Source organism: Accipiter gentilis, chromosome 8, assembly GCF_929443795.1.
Source record: "Accipiter gentilis chromosome 8, bAccGen1.1, whole genome shotgun sequence".
Lineage (NCBI taxonomy): Eukaryota > Metazoa > Chordata > Aves > Accipitriformes > Accipitridae > Astur > Astur gentilis.
Window position 1 is genome coordinate 10456857 of NC_064887.1, and position 15281 is coordinate 10472137.

At 44.4% G+C, this 15281-nt stretch overlaps 1 protein-coding gene across 2 annotated transcripts; it reads left to right on the forward strand.

Moving 5' to 3' along the window:
* The first annotated feature begins 772 nt into the window (after positions 1-772).
* ATPAF1 (ATP synthase mitochondrial F1 complex assembly factor 1) lies at positions 773-10780 on the forward strand. Of its 2 annotated transcripts, none has more exons than XM_049808617.1 (9): positions 773-992; positions 1372-1480; positions 2045-2095; positions 2832-2894; positions 4297-4347; positions 6154-6201; positions 8276-8371; positions 8951-9058; positions 10020-10780. In XM_049808617.1, exons 1-9 carry the CDS (start codon positions 796-798, stop codon positions 10212-10214), a joined length of 918 nt encoding a protein of 305 aa, XP_049664574.1. In that variant the 5' UTR covers positions 773-795; the 3' UTR covers positions 10215-10780. The 2 variants fall into 2 exon arrangements, with proteins under 2 accessions (XP_049664574.1, XP_049664575.1); XM_049808618.1 differs by lacking the exon at positions 773-992 and adding an exon at positions 1124-1239.
* The last annotated feature ends 4501 nt before the right edge of the window (positions 10781-15281 follow it).

Consider the following 15281-nt stretch of genomic DNA (forward strand, 5'->3'; position numbering starts at 1 on the left):
AAATCCGATCGTTCCCGAGTACAGTGGTTGCTTTTGTTTGGCCTAGGGTAGCCGGTAGCGCTGTGCTGCCCACGGGGAGCACTGGTCCCCAGCCAGGTGCTCCCATCCCCGCAAGTTTTCTGCTGCGCCGCTGCTCTCCATCCCGCATGCTTTCCAAAGCCCCGGTGCTGGGGGTCGTAGGCTTCCTCCCCCATGTTTTAATCACGCTGCAGTTGGTAGGGGGCATAAAAGCCGTGGGTGTAATAAATAACCCTGGTCCGCACCTGCTCTCAGCTGTGGCTCGTCCAGGTTTCCAGAGGGGCTGTTGAAACCTGGGCTGAGGGGTCTGGGGGCTGCTTCGGGTGGCGAGTCCTAGAGGGAAGAGCCATGTCTGAGGTGGGAAGGAGTGGAAAGGTGAGGGTGAGGAGTCAGGGCTGCAGCGGGAACGGGGCGATGCGCCGCTGGGACTCGCTGTTACGCCGTGAATTCTTGTGTTCGTTTTCAGGCTGTGTTTGTGGTTTTTCAGGGTGACTCCCTGTGTAGGGGCCACCGTGTATCTTTCAGTGCAGTTACTGGCCTTCACAGGGAGCGAAGCCGCGCTGTGCTGGGCGTGCCTCGCGCTTCTCTGCCCCGCTGGCTTTGAGCTACGGCACGCCGCGCTTTTTATCATGTAACGCGACTTTTAATTTATCTCAATAAAAGTTGGTTTTCGGTGTGCGCCTCCGGCCGTTTCATTCCGGGGGCGGAACGGCGGGGCCGGGAACGGCGGGGCCGGGCGGAGCGCTGAGGCGGAGGGACGGCGAGGGAGCGGGCGCCATGGCGGGGCCGCTGCTGCAGGCCTGCGGGCTGGGGGCGGCCCTGCGGAGCCGCGCCGCTCTCCGCCCGCTGGGGCTGCTGGCCCCGCCGAGCCGGGGGGTGACGGGGCCGGGGCCGGGGTCGGGGTCGGGAGAGGCGGCTTTGGAGGAGAACCCCTTCTACGAGAAGTACCGACACAAGATCCGGGAGCTGCGGAGGTGCGGGGGCTGAGGGAAATGGCGGGAGCCGGGCCCTGAGGAGAGGGGAGGGGGCAGCGGGGTCGGGGCTGCTTTGGGGGGAAAAGGGGGTGCTGGGGGAGCTGGGTTTTTCGGGGAGGGGGGACGTGGGTTTTAGCTTTGTGCCCTTAGGAGAAAATCAGTTGGTGTAGGCCAAATGCTGCCTTCAGATTCACGCGTCGTTGGCAGCAAGTCAGTGAGAGAGTCGTCTCCCGACGCGGTCAGCTTGGTAAGATATAGTTTTAGTAACAAGAAACTAAAATTTTAAGCTAAGAACATGAATCGGTACCGCAGTAATCGTTTTAAAAGGCCAAATGGCGTTAATTGGCCAGTACTGCTAATAGTCCCTTTACCGACTCAGATCCAGTCCAGATGTGTTTGAGTCCCGCATGGAAAAAAGAAATGAAGCGAAAAAGCAGCCTGTGGGATATTCTAGTCAAGGAGAGTTTATCAGATGCATGGAGGAAAAGGCAAGGCCAATTTTCTTTGTAATTCATATCTACTAATGCTATAATGTCATTTATAGAGGATCAGCATAATGTTACAAACGTTCCTGTTAGTAAGGAGCCCCAGAATTTCACACTCTGGTGGCTAAAAGTGTTGTTGTGTATTCCAGTGTATTATTTTGCTATTTTGGGGGCTGTAAATTCTGTGCTTGAAGTCTTGTTTAAATGTTTAATTAGTTCCAGATTAGTTTGGCCAGATGGAGTGACGTGATCTTGCATTTATCAATTTTTAGTGCATGCAAGAAAACTGTTCAGTAATATCAGATCCAAAATGCATAGTAGTTTGCTTTTAACTAACCCTTTATGGCATTTAAATTCATAATTCATACTCAGTTACTCATCTGCCTATTTTCTCATCCTAATCAATCATTTATTTTATTAAAAATGCAGTGCAGTGATCTTCAAGTATCTGAAACTTGAGCTCCTACTCAGGAGCCTGTCAGCAGGCATGTTATGTGTGGCAGGGGAGGCAAATAAATAGTATTATAGCATCAGCTATAAAAAATAAAGAAGAATATTTTCTTCTAGGCAGAAGGCTTGGGCACAAAGACATCAAAGGGCGGATTCACAAAAGATAAGGTAAGGGAACTGATCCTAAGTGTTAGGAGAGGACATGCTGGCAAATCAAGGATGTAGACTAACTTGTATTGCTACCATTAGTGCTTCAGCCAAGAGCTTCTTGATGTAAACTAATGTTCCTTATGCTGCACTTGAATATAAGGTTTTAATTTGCTATTGGGTTCATGTTCAATCTTAAAGCTTGCAGCACTCTGGGTTTTTGTTATACTGTCCTTTCTCTCTGACAGCCTGGAAATTCCTACTAGTTAGGGGACCTGTACTGAATGCTTGCAGTAACAAATGGAAAGGGTTAACCTGCCTTTACAGCGTGTAAATATATTTCCAAAGATTAGCCAGCAGAGGGACAAGAGAATGGTTTTATTCTCTTTCACATTCTTGTATTTTGGCAAATTTTCTGTGTAAATCTGCCAACAGAGCATGTGTCTGGTGTGGCTGAAGGCGGAAGGCTGCAGCTCCTCTTGCAGCTTCAGTAGAGATCTGCACAACTGGAGCAAATTGTTCTGTGTCCTGACAGATTCTCTTCTGTTCTGCCTCAGTGTGTGAATCCACTTCTCAGTGCGTAACTGCTCAAGATTTACTAGTTTCTTTGGCAATTAAGAGGACTAAGTCACACTGTAAATTGAATTAAGTTCCTCTAGCTTGATTTTGTTCTCTGTAATTGCATCCATTCATTCTGCATTCTCACTTGAATCACAGAACTGTCGTCATGCCAAATTCCTTATGCTTTCTCTTGCAGACACTTGATTCGATTCTTAATGTTGAGATGGTGAAGGAAAAATCAGCGGAGGAGATAAAACAGGTGATGGATTTAAATGGAATAAAGTTTGCTCCACATCTGTGCTTAATAGTAATCTAGATGTGAGGATGGCTATGGATGTATATTTATAAAAAGCACATTCACATGCATATTCAATAGTAGAAGGCAGAGTTTTCTTCATATAGGTAAATTCACCTAGGATGTACCCACTTGATAAATAATACATCTGGACTTGATCACTCAAAAACTCTCTCTACTGTAATTCTTACTGTTGTCATTTAATGTGTAGCAGTTGAATTGGCATTAGCAAGCTCCTGTCAGGTTTGAAGCCAGGTAAAGGGAAATCCTAGCGGTAGTTCATGTGGATTATGCTACATCTGTTTTGCAGGAATAAAAACAAAGCTTTTGCCACTTTGTATCTTTGTTTGCATTACCTGTCATTCACTAGCCTGTGTACTCACACTAAAGTTAGTTAGGGTAAGGAGGGGGTGGGTGGGTCTGTTTGCCTGAAGAACAGTGTGAATTGAGTTGTTCCTCCCAATACCTGCTTACCTTTGCACTGTATTCCTTTTTATCTAGTTATAAGTCACATCTGTTGCACATTTCTGATGTAGCTGGAGGTGGATCTGGTATTTTTTTTCCTTATCAGACTGTATGCCGAGAAACTGTGTAGGCATGATCATTGAAGGGGAGGAGCACGTATGAAGGAGCCTTCTGGCTCAACTTAGCAGAAACCTAGCTGCTTTCCTGATAGCTTGAGAACATTATAGAAGTGGGTTTGTGCTCTGGAGGGGATGGTGTGCCAGCAGTTATAGCAGGGAGTGGATTTTGTAACTCGTGAGTTTCCTTCAAGTTCCTATATTTCTGTTTCATTGATTAAATTAAACATTTTACTGACAATTCTCTCTAGTTGTGTAGGACTGGGGAAGAGCAACTGAAAAAGTCCTGAACTCTGGGCTTTTACTTGTACTTCTCCATTTATTAAGGACTTCGAGCTTTTATGTAGGTATTGCCATCCTGCTGTGGTGAAGAAAAAGATTGTCAACCCAGAGGAGCATTATGCAAAATCTTGGCTTCTGTTGAAAATGTTTTGTATGTTCTTTATTAAAAAAAAACCCAAAACCCCCAAACCTCAAACCCTCTAGAAATCATTAGTGTGATTGTTGGGAAAAATGTAAGAAGCACTTCTGATGGCTAGTAAATCTTAAGCCACCTCTGAGCCCACTGCTTATTTCTGTTATCTAGTTGAAATCTGTCGTTTGGTACAAGTACTCTGGAACCTTAGAAGTGTTTGCATTAGCAGGGAAGTCAGTCAACTTGGTTGAAAATTGACTTCTCAGAGTGCTTACAAGGTTAGTTGACAAATGGAATTATTTTTAAAGCATTTAATATTACTGCTAGGTGCTTGATTTTAACTGTATCTCATCTCCTTTGTTTCCTACAGATTTGGAATCAGTATTTTTCTGCAAAAGATACAGTTTATGCTGTTATTCCTGTAAGTAGTTCCCCTGCAGTTATGCACTTGAAAGGCCAGTGTGCAAAGCTTTCCTTTCTAACTGTGTTTCTGTTGCTTTTAAAAGCAATCATTGAGGGAAAATGAGGTTTCAAGGACAAACTTTCTTTCCGGATTGAGTGTTCTTATTGCCCCAAATAAAGGCTTTTGTTTCATAAAACGTGTATCCCTTTTTTTTCTCATCAGTCTCAATAAAGCTACTACGTTTTTCTGCACACCCGGCTTGAATTTTCAGGCATTTTTTTATTACGAATATCCAGTACTCTTCGCAGGGCCTTATTTTGTGTTAAGGTAGCATTTGTATTTTCACATCATTTTTTCTCAGAGTTGCTCATTTTTTTTCCCCTCTTCCCTGCAGCATGGGCAGCTAACTCAAGTTTAATATGGCAGTACTAGAGCACTTGGCTAATAACTTGCACGTGGCTAATCACTCATGACTTACTTTCGTACATTTAAAATTATTGGCAGCACTGTCTTTCATTGAGATTGCATGATGCTTCCTGTGATAGGATCATATTTCTTATTCCTGATAACTTTACCAGATGTTAATTGTTGTTAAGCTGCATTAGGCTGAAGGAGGTTTTTTTCACTTTTGGGATTTCTTTTTATTCTTTGCTTCAAAGTCTCTGTGTGATCGTGATCTCTTAAATCTGACTTTTCACAGCTGGGCACGAACTGTGTGTTCCTTGAGTTCTTGAAACCTCGTTTAGATCTGGGGTCTGATTTGCAATTGTACTTGTCCCTTTGAGCTGCAACTGAAGTCATTGGGAGGCTGTATTCTAAATGTATGAAGTGCTGTATGCTCTGAAAATGGCAATGTGGGATTTGAAGTCAAGCAGCATTGTGTTTCAGTTTTACCAACATGTGGATGTTGTGAAAATAGTTCGAATTGCACGTTTACTGTAGCAGAGGGCCAAAGGCCGGGACTCCAGTTAGGATGGTGCGGGTTTTTTATTAGCAGGGCTGGAACTGTTCTTTGGTGCAGTGTTTTAGAGGAGCTTGGGAAGCTTTTAAGGCTTTAATGCAAACCAGATCCTAGGCATGTTAGGAAGTAGTTCGTGGTGTCATCATTGGGGAGAAAAAACCTACATCTTCTGCCAGAAGCTTTTTGTTGGCTGGAAGAAAGGCCTCACATAATTCCTGACTGCTCAAAAGCACACATGGAGGAATTTTGTGTTGATGAATAGCATGTGTTTTCTTTCCTGAACACCTTAGAGTAGGTAATGGTGCTGGGAAGAGAAGAGCAGGCAAAAGATTTGGGGGAATGCAGAGAACACATGAATGAGATTGCCAGGCTTCATCAGGGATGACTGAATATGTTTGCGGTTTTAATAGAAACCCAAGCAATAAGTATGTTACTTGAGTAAATATCTAGGCTGCATTGTAATACTGAAGCACAGATGACTACGATGTAAAATCCACAGTTTAGGGCCAGGGATATGTCATCTTGCTCAACTGTTGACACCACATGATGCAGTGGAGCTGTTACTGAAGAAGGATGTAACGTAAGCATGAAGCGTGGGCCCCCACCTGCAAAGAATAAAGCTTTGAATCCAAGGAGTTTACTGCTGCATCTTAGAGACAGCATTGTTAAAACAGGATACCAATGATATTTAGGTAACTAAGAACTAAACGCAGTTTTCCACGTACATGTTGTTAGCTGTTGCCACAGTGAGACCTTCTGTAGATGGAAGTTGTACCCTGTAAAGGTTAATGAGATGATTCTGAGTAACTGTGCATCCACATGTGTGTTATGAAAATTGAATTTCTCTTTCTCCTCCCCCAAAGGCAGAGAAGTTTGATTTAATATGGAAGAGAGCCCAGAAATGTCCATCGGTACGTATGGCAGAGACTCGCAATGCATGGACGTATAGCTGTAATGCATTTCTCCTCTCTAAAGCCTAATTCATAAACTTTTGACCCTCCTGTATTCAGACTCATTGTATCAGCTCAATTAGTAAAATCTAGGTCTTCAAATACTTGTCTTTGTGTTCAGGTAAAAGCAATGGCTATTCATATGTATTAAACAGTTTGATCTAGCTATCAGACATCTAGATATAAGAGATGTAGGGTTTGGAAATGAGAGCACGGAATCTCCCCAGCAATGGATTTAGCTACATGCCTCTGGTTTCCATTAGTTGGTGGTGTCTTGTGGTTAAGTCTCTTTCCATGCAGTGTTTTGAAGAGCCAAGCCTTTCAGAGCAGCTTCGTTGATGTTCCTGCTCACCTTTCCTTATTGCTTAAAGCATCTTTGCTTTAACCTGGAGGAACTGTTGTTAGCTATAGTGATGTGTCACCCTGGCATTATGTTGCACGTACATGGAGAAAGTGAGTTCTCTTGTCTTAATAGTTGGTGTGAGTTGCTCCTCTTTCTTTTTGTGTTTCTTTACTGGCAGTGAAGATAGGCAGGAGTATCTGAAAGGAAAAAGACAGGAAATCAATATGTTTGGGTTCTGTCCACTGAAAGAGCTGAATCTTGTCATCTATTAGCCTGCTTTTCCTCATCATAAATGTGCATAGCCATGCTTTCTTCACCATGCTGGTGATCTGTGATAGGTAAACGTTGGTAAGCTCATATGAGCTGTTTACATGGAAGCTATACTGGGCAGGCACTATGCTGTGTCAGTAATGCATCTCCATCTCTAAGGGAGTGTGAGTTGTCAAAAAAGACTGTACGGCATGCACTGCAACATTTAGTAGTATACGTTCTGTTGCAGAGCATTGTAATTTAACAGCTGTGACAGGGGAATTGGGTGTAGTCAAACCCTTTATTACACATACAGAGTAAATACTCTGTGGGTTGTGTCTTAGGTGTATGCCAGCACAGCAAAGCATAAAATAATGAGAATGCGTAATATGGTTATTTCGGAAATGAGTGGATTCCCAAGATTTGGGTTCACTGTTTCTCACGTGGGTTGGCGGATATCTTGTAAGCTTCAATTAGAAGATTCCCGTGTGAATGAGGATGTTTTTGCTTTGAGCAAGTTAAATTACAAAAGCGAAGAACAGCTAACAAGCTAAAGGATGTCTTTCTGCAGTTTTGTACCATGTGCTGCTGGATTAGTATTATTTTCTATTGTTGAAAGCAATGTGTTTTTATAGTAATTTGAGTGCTGAAGCATAGACTTTGTGCAAATTTCACCATGCTGAGACAGAAGTGAAATGCTTCATTCCTGTATGAAAACAAAGTAGCTAGATTTTGCTGAGAAGAGTGCTTTTGTAGGTCTGAATGGGAGACACTACTGAATTCATGGATGGGTCCTGTATATTTTACTTGCCAAGAGCAAGATCAAACGTATCTGGCTTCCCAAACTACTTGGAGCTTGGAAAGTTATTTATATAGTTTTAAGTGCATTTCTGTACAGTGCATTGGCATTTAGTCAGATATCCTGCATGTTTTTCTGCTCCCATGTTGTCATTTCCCTTGGTGTGGGAAAATGAGCAAGTCCCTAGCCTATGGAATTGAATAGACTGTAAATCTCTGGAGAGAAAATGCTTGCTGCCTCTTCTGGAACAATTGGTGAAATTACAGGATTAAATACTCTGAATGCTCCTTATCTTATATTTGACCATTTCTGCTGTCAATTTTCTAGAAGTAAACAAAAAGGTCAGTCTGAATGTTCTCCACTGTCCTTTGCTTTCCTTTGTCTGTCTCATATAATAGTAATAAAAATATGGGCCAACATATTTGCTAATGAAATAGTACTGTTAAGGTAATGCTGGTTCATTGTCTGCTTTGAAGTCTGGTTCCTGCTGTCCTGTCACTCCTGGTGGGGTAAAGAACCCCATTTTCTATTGTGGTTCTCTTGCTAAACCATTTATGCCGGAGGCCTGTATGACAATGGGCATCATTTTATTCTATGAAAGGGAGAATTGGTGGTTTGGGATTTTTTTTATTATTTCTCTGCAGTTTCTGTATGCTTTGCCAAGAAAAGAAGGCTATGAGTTCTTTGTGGGGCAGTGGTCAGGAACAGAATTGCACTTCACTTCCCTAATAAACATTCAGGTGAGTGGTTGAAATAAAAAGTCCAAAAATGGCTCAGGATCCAGAAATATATCAGCATATTACAATATATAATAATTGCTAAATTGTTTAACAAACAGGTTGTCTAGCTTAACTTGAAAAGAATGATGAGGAAAAAACTGCCATTAATAATGGCTGAATTAGTAAATTAATTACAGGTAAATTAGTACATTTATGGGTATTAAGACTTATCTCTCTAATCTAAAGGAGAATGAGGTAGAAGTCAAATAGTCTCATCAAAACAGAAGCAAGAGCCTAGCTTTTTAGAACTGTTTGTGTAAGCTACTTAAAATACCAGTAGATGCTATAAGATGAAATGTCATCTGGAAACTGTGGGTTCTTTTTCTTTAGTCAAGAAAAAAACCAACCTAATTCTGCAAATCTCTTGTTTTCTGTAAATACCACGAATAATGAACTTTTAATTAGAACTGACCCTTAAGCCCTGAAAAATGACTGCCTCCACAGCAGTTAATACTTGAAAGTTTTGTAATCAAGCCTCCAAATCTGCAATAGAGCTGAAGTTCTTTATGGGATGCTGACAGGTTTCTTTATCTCCTTCAGACCCAAGGTGAAACTGCTCCTAGCCAGTTGGTCTTGTACCATTATCCTGAGCTGCAGAAGGAAAAAGGGATAGTACTAATGACAGCAGAAATGGACTCCAAGTTCTTGGTAAGAGAAATCTGCTCATTGGCTTCCTTCATTTTATGCTGCAACTCCTCCTACAGCTTTGAATCAAAGCCAAATTTAAGGTGAAGTCGTTAAAAGACCCTTTCCCAAAGAATGGTCTACTAGATTTCTTTAACCTAATCTACTTAATACTAGGGAAAGCTAAAGGCAAATCATCAGTCTTTGTCTATCTGGTGATTTCAGCTCATGCATTCTTTTTTTCTTTTTTCTTTTCTTTGGGCATTATAGTTTATTGTTGTAAAAAAACATAGAAATGCGTCTGGGTTTTTTATTAATGGAAGAAAATTTAAATGAAAGCTGTTGTTACCTGCCAACAAATTAAAACAGTGTTTTGAAGTTTAATACTACTTGTCAAATCAGGAGACCTCCAGAGCTTTGTGTTAGGTTTCTGTGTGCCTTTGCTCTTTTCTTTATGCGTGGGTGTACTGTTGTTTGCATGTCTGTAATAGTACAGTGCTAGGACTAATAGGAGCAGGGATTATACTGGTGGAACAAGATAACTAAGCATCCCACCTCTAACTGACCTACTTATACCAGTTCTGAAACTATGCACAAAGGAGTCCATTGGGAATGCATTTGCCCTGTTGTATCTCAGAGTAGACAAAAAATCAATTCTTGCAAATAGGTCAACCGTAAGAAGGGAAAGATGAGACTGGTGCATCTCCAGTGCCTTAAAGTGGGCAGGGATCATGAAAGACATATTTGACCTCTGAGGTGTATGCTCGGCAGGAGAATACTTTAAAGACACAGTGCTAAAGTGTGTAAGTAGGTCAGGAACAAGGGGGAGGTGGTCTGTTAAGAGATTTGCTAAACTAAGGTGACTCGAAATTAAGTCATTCGAAGAGTAGGACTGCAGTCTTTCAGCTGCTGAAGAGTCTTTTTCAAAAGGATACTCAAATACAACAAAATCTGATGGTAACACATTCTTTGTTTTAACTCGCAGGTGGTCCATGAAGCACAGTGCTTGGCGAATCAAGTGCAGCTTTTCTATGCAACAGATCGTTCTGAGACCTACGAATTAGTGGAGACCTTCAACCACAGATCTAGTGAATTTAAATATATGTCAGTTATAGCAGAGCTTGAGCAAAGCGGACTTGGAAGAGAACTGAGACCTGGTCAGGTTTCTGACAAGTCATAGAGCCCGACCTGCGGGTGCAGTGAGCCAGCAGTAGGCAGGGGCGTTCCGAGATGGGGTGGTCCTGTCTCTTTTTGTTTTACAAATTTGGTTTGGCTACAGAAAGGATCTGGAGACATCCTGGGAGTGTGATAGTCAAGCCTGTCTGGCACTGGTGCAAGATGAGGACTTGGGCCATTTGAATGACAATAACTAATTGCCAAAATGGAGCCCTGTACTTCGGCATAACTTCATCACAACAAGCCGTTTTCCCGTCTTGTAACTTATTGCTGCATGCTGTATTTTGAAATCTGAAATAAAGTGATGGAGTGGGAGCTATGTAATGGACAATATTGACATCAGGAGAGAGAACAACCAATGTTTCTTCTCAGTACGTGCATTTTAAATGCCCTCCGCCATTATAATTGCATGGTCCAGTGCTTTTTAATCTGTGTGGAATTTATATGGGCTTGTCCATCAAGAAAAAAGAATAGGACCAATGGTCTAAAACAGACTTCTCTTTGTTACTTTGTGTGTGAGGCTCCCTACACAGATATATACTGTGGCCTGTGTTTTTCTCAGGATTAAAAGAGTGACTAGATTTGTTCTGGGAATTTTGTGCTTCTTAATTGATATATTAATTTTATCCTGTGGCTGTGTTTCTGTCTTAGAGATGTTTTTCTTGAGGAGTAGGATATTATGAACATGGTTTTATTTTTGTATATTTTTTTAATAGTGTAGAGGAATTATTGCCTGCTTTATAGAATTAATTTTTCTCAGACTGGCATCTAGTCAGCGAACGCTACAAATGGTATTTGAAGGGACAGAAAATAGCTCTTGTTCCCATTTCAGGAAAGGCACTATCCATAATAAAAACAAGATGGACTGGCATAGTAACAGAGAGCGAGCCACCAACTGACTTCTCAGTTGTGAAGTGACATCTCATGAAAAAAATGTATTGGTATGGATATGCATAGCTGCTTTAACAGGGCAGTGTTGGTAAGATTCTGGCTTTACAGACTGCAGCAGGTTTGGTTTTTTTAAACCTGCCTTCAACAAAAGAATCCCAAAGCATTTGTGCTTTGAGCTGCTCTTGTTTCATTCCCAGCAGAGGCAGCCACTGCGTCTGTGGACAAGGGCATACTGCTGCAGTGCGATGTGCAGCCTGTGCATGGATTTCCAGCGTACCACTGCTGCTCAGGTAGACAGGTAAAGAGAGGACATCCAGGAGCTTCCCAGGAGCAACGCTGAAATATTTCCTGTATCCACATCAAATCCCTGACACTAACTCGCCCTCAGTACTAATTATCTGTTACGTCCAGGCCACATTGCGTCTTCCCATCAGCCTGCTGAAGGTGGCAAGCATTCCCTTGTTTTCCAAAGAAATGGAGGCAAGAACGGTATGCAGCTTGTCTCTCTGTTAGAGGAAGATCAATTTTTTGGGCAGGGCTGGTATTGGATTTTCTGTGCTGCCCTTAACCATGACCTGATATGGAGGTTTGATTAGTTATAAAGGGCTCTTACACAATCTGCTAGTGTAATTGTAGGACCCTGTTGCTGTAATACTCACTGTTACTCCGTACTTTCTCAGCCTGTTCTTTGGAGATGAACATTGTTCAGCTAAGCACTAAAGGTAGGTAGTAAGGTTTTATTGTTGGAGTCTATTTTAGCAGCAACTCATATACATTGGGTGTGAACTCTTGTCCCTTCAGGGAATTTTAAGATGTTTTTAGAAGGGGCACATCTTGTCCTGGGGCTTTGCTGCAAGAAGATGATCTTGCTCCCTGGTAATGTCATCTTTTTGTTTATGATTGCATTGGTTCTGTGAGTGTGTGCATAGCAGGGGAATAATCGGAGGAGGTGTGGATAGGGCTGTTATTATCTGAACAGCAAATCACCTTTATTAAACAGCCTTTCCACTTTTATAGCATTTGTGCTCCATTTATCATTTTCCCTTAGCTGAAATAAGGGCAGTTTTGATTCATTATTCACTTCCTGCTTTGAAAAAGTCAGAGTTGCTGTATTCATTTTTAATATAGCTATAATATAACAGCTCGGGATGAGTAATGGGCAACAGGAGTGAAACTCAAGGCTTCCAAATCTACACCTGAGCCTCCTGAGCTTAAAAGACCAAAGTCTCTAGTAAAGGCTGTAGCAGTCACTACCTGTAATTTTGAGTTTGTTTTTTTTTTTTAATTCATCATGTGATTAATCCCAAGGTAAGGACTTCTCCGAGGGTTTCAGACAGACAGACGTGGCAAAGTCAAGAAAAGGAAACATTTCTTGCATTGCATGCATTGGAACCGTTTCTAAGTAAGGCCCAAACTGAAGAGGCAAAGTTGATCATACTGCCTGCAGCCATTTTGCAAGGGACTGCATTTTCTGGTCCTGGCAGAAGTGGAATGGACTGATGGAGGGAGCAAGGGCATTCTTCTGCAGGTGTATTCATGTGCGTTGAAGTGCATGCCGTAACACGTTTCCTCCTTGTGTCAGGGTGAGACCACTTGGCACAGAAGTGAGTGACTTGGTGTCAGCGATCTGGTGCTGTATTGCATCACCCCGAGGAGCAGAGGAGGAAAGAGCTGGCTAGACTTGTATGTGCGTGTGTGTGCAATGGCAGGGAGATAGCAAAGGGTTTACAAAACTGAATGCTGCACACCCACCTGGGAAGTATTCTCAGATCTGCTGCTGGGGACGGCATTTGCTGCAGCCCTGGAAAATCTTGCTGTGTTTTCTCCAGGAAGCCAGTCCGATGGACTGCGGCATTGAAACACTGTTCTGAGCAGGGAAGCTTCAGACAGCCATTTCCTACTGTATTCCTGTATGATCTGTATACAGATTATCATCTGTATTCCTACAGATTATAACATCATGTAGGAATGCAGATTATAAAAGCAGATAGTCCAGTAGCCTGAGATGCTGCATCATCAAACCAGAGCGTCTTGGTCATGGAAAACAAGAGTTGTTTCAATATTCAGTGGCCCGGTTGTAGGGTGCAAGTTTGACACAGTGTGAATAAGCTCCCTAATTTGTAAATGGAAAAGTGGAAACTTTTCGTACTTTTGGAAATACGTATGCTAATGTGTGTGCTCGTGCTATAGTTAGGACTCGAACAGCACGCTCAGGTCTGTGCTGACTGCTGCTGTGGTGGAGATGAGGCTGAAGCTGGGACGAAGACACCTAATAAAAAGGTCCGAGAGAAACTCTAGGTCTGATGCTCCATCTCACTGAATGCTTGCTGTAGGGGGGGAGTAACTCAGCTGAAGAACTGACCCCACAAACCACCCTTGCTGCAGAAATAGGCCAGCGGTGTTTCATGGCTGTGTGGCTTCTCCAGTGCCTGGGATGCACTTGTGCATGAACTGCGCTGCCGGCTGCCTGGCGTAGCCTCGGCACAGGCTGGCCATGGAGGTGGGCGCCTACAAGCCTTGGCGTGGGCACGGACTCCCGGGTCTATCTGTGGCTTTGTGCAAATTGCCCACTAAAAACTCGCATAGGGGTTGTAAGATCCGATGCGCTTAGGATGTGTGTTGAGCCTAAGGGCTGGTGAAAACCCTGTTAGTTTTGGCGTGGGGAGAGAAGGAAACTGAGATTTATGTGTCGTGCAGCCGCTAGAGGGAAGGTTTGTCTCCTTATTCTGAGCTGCTGGCACACACGGAGCTTGCAGGAGTCTGTCTGCTCAGCTTTGTGAGCTTGGGGTAAGTTTTGTGCAAAAACACCCATTTAGATGCCCAGGCTGCTCCTATATGGTCGATAACGTGGTGGGCTGCACTGAGTTAGACCAACGGTTCCCCAGCCTGGGGGGACCATGTCCTAGAGCCTAGATGGGCTGCCTTGGGGAGGGCAAACACCCTGCAATAGTTTTCCAGATCGCTTTGCCGATTTCCAGCCATCTGTGGGCCAGGGTCTTCCTGAGGTGGATGCATCTGTCTTTGGTAGCCCCCAAGTGGGCATGTTGATGGAGGAGAAGCCACCTCCTTCCCTCCGTGCTGCCTGTGGTCTGCCTCCAGCTGGAGGCGAGCCCAGGGTCGGGGATGTGGCAGCAGTTCCTGCTAGGAGCGGTGGGGCAAGTTTTGCAGCCGGAGGGAGGCTCTTTGTTATCAGCATCTCAAACCCCTGGCCTGCCCACCCACCCCTGTCCCGCCAGGGAGATGTACCCCCACGTCAGCAGGAAACCCAGAGCCCGTCCCGCTCCCCGGGGAGACACCCCGGCTTGTGAAAGATGGCTGTCGCAGCAATCAAGGGAGTGCAGATTGAAGGATGATGGTCTTACCCTCACTTAAAATGCTGACGCCAGTGCTTTTTCATCTGCACCTGGTTTTCCCTGTGCCTTACAAAATGGCAAGACTCCAGTGCCCTCTGATCCACAACCGAGGAAGTTCTCACTCCCCGTCTCTGAGCTTGTGCAGGACTTGGTAGAACGAAGAGGGGGAACTGGCTGTTCCTGACGCCGCGTAGCCGAGGCAAACTTTTCTGGGGACGTCCTTTGCCTTTCTGGGAATAACCGGAGCAAACCCGCTGCTCCCTTTGCTGTGTCTTGTGATCTGCACAGGGACGCAGAGCCTTCAAACCCTGCCTCTGGTCGATGGGGTGCTGTGCCGGCGGGCTGCCGAGTGCCTGCTGTGCAGGGCATCGCGGGGCCAGGGAGAGCCCAGCCCGGTGCCACAGCTCGCGGGGGGACTTGGAGGGGGCTTACTGCTCCCACCCGCAGCGCAGCTGTGTCCTGCCAAGCCGTGTGAAGCTGCATGGCTGTGTTGGGCCTCCTTCCATGACCGCCCATGAGGCCCGATGGAGCCGTCCAGTGCTCCGGGCTTGCTTCCTTCCCTGCTTCCTTCCCCCCTGATAAATTCAGCTGTGCACCTGCCTTCAGGAGCAGGGCCAACCCTCCCTTTTCCTTCCTCCAGGGCAGACAAACGCCCTCTTCACAATAACACATCCCTCCTGCCCCAAACCTGCCCCTCGGACCTTTTCCTCTCTTCCCAAGTGACTCCTGCCCTCCATCCCTGCAGCTGGGATCCCGGGCGGCTCCGGGACTGCGGGCTCTCTACTCCGTGAGGTTTCCAAAACCTCGTGCGATGGGGTAACTCCCCA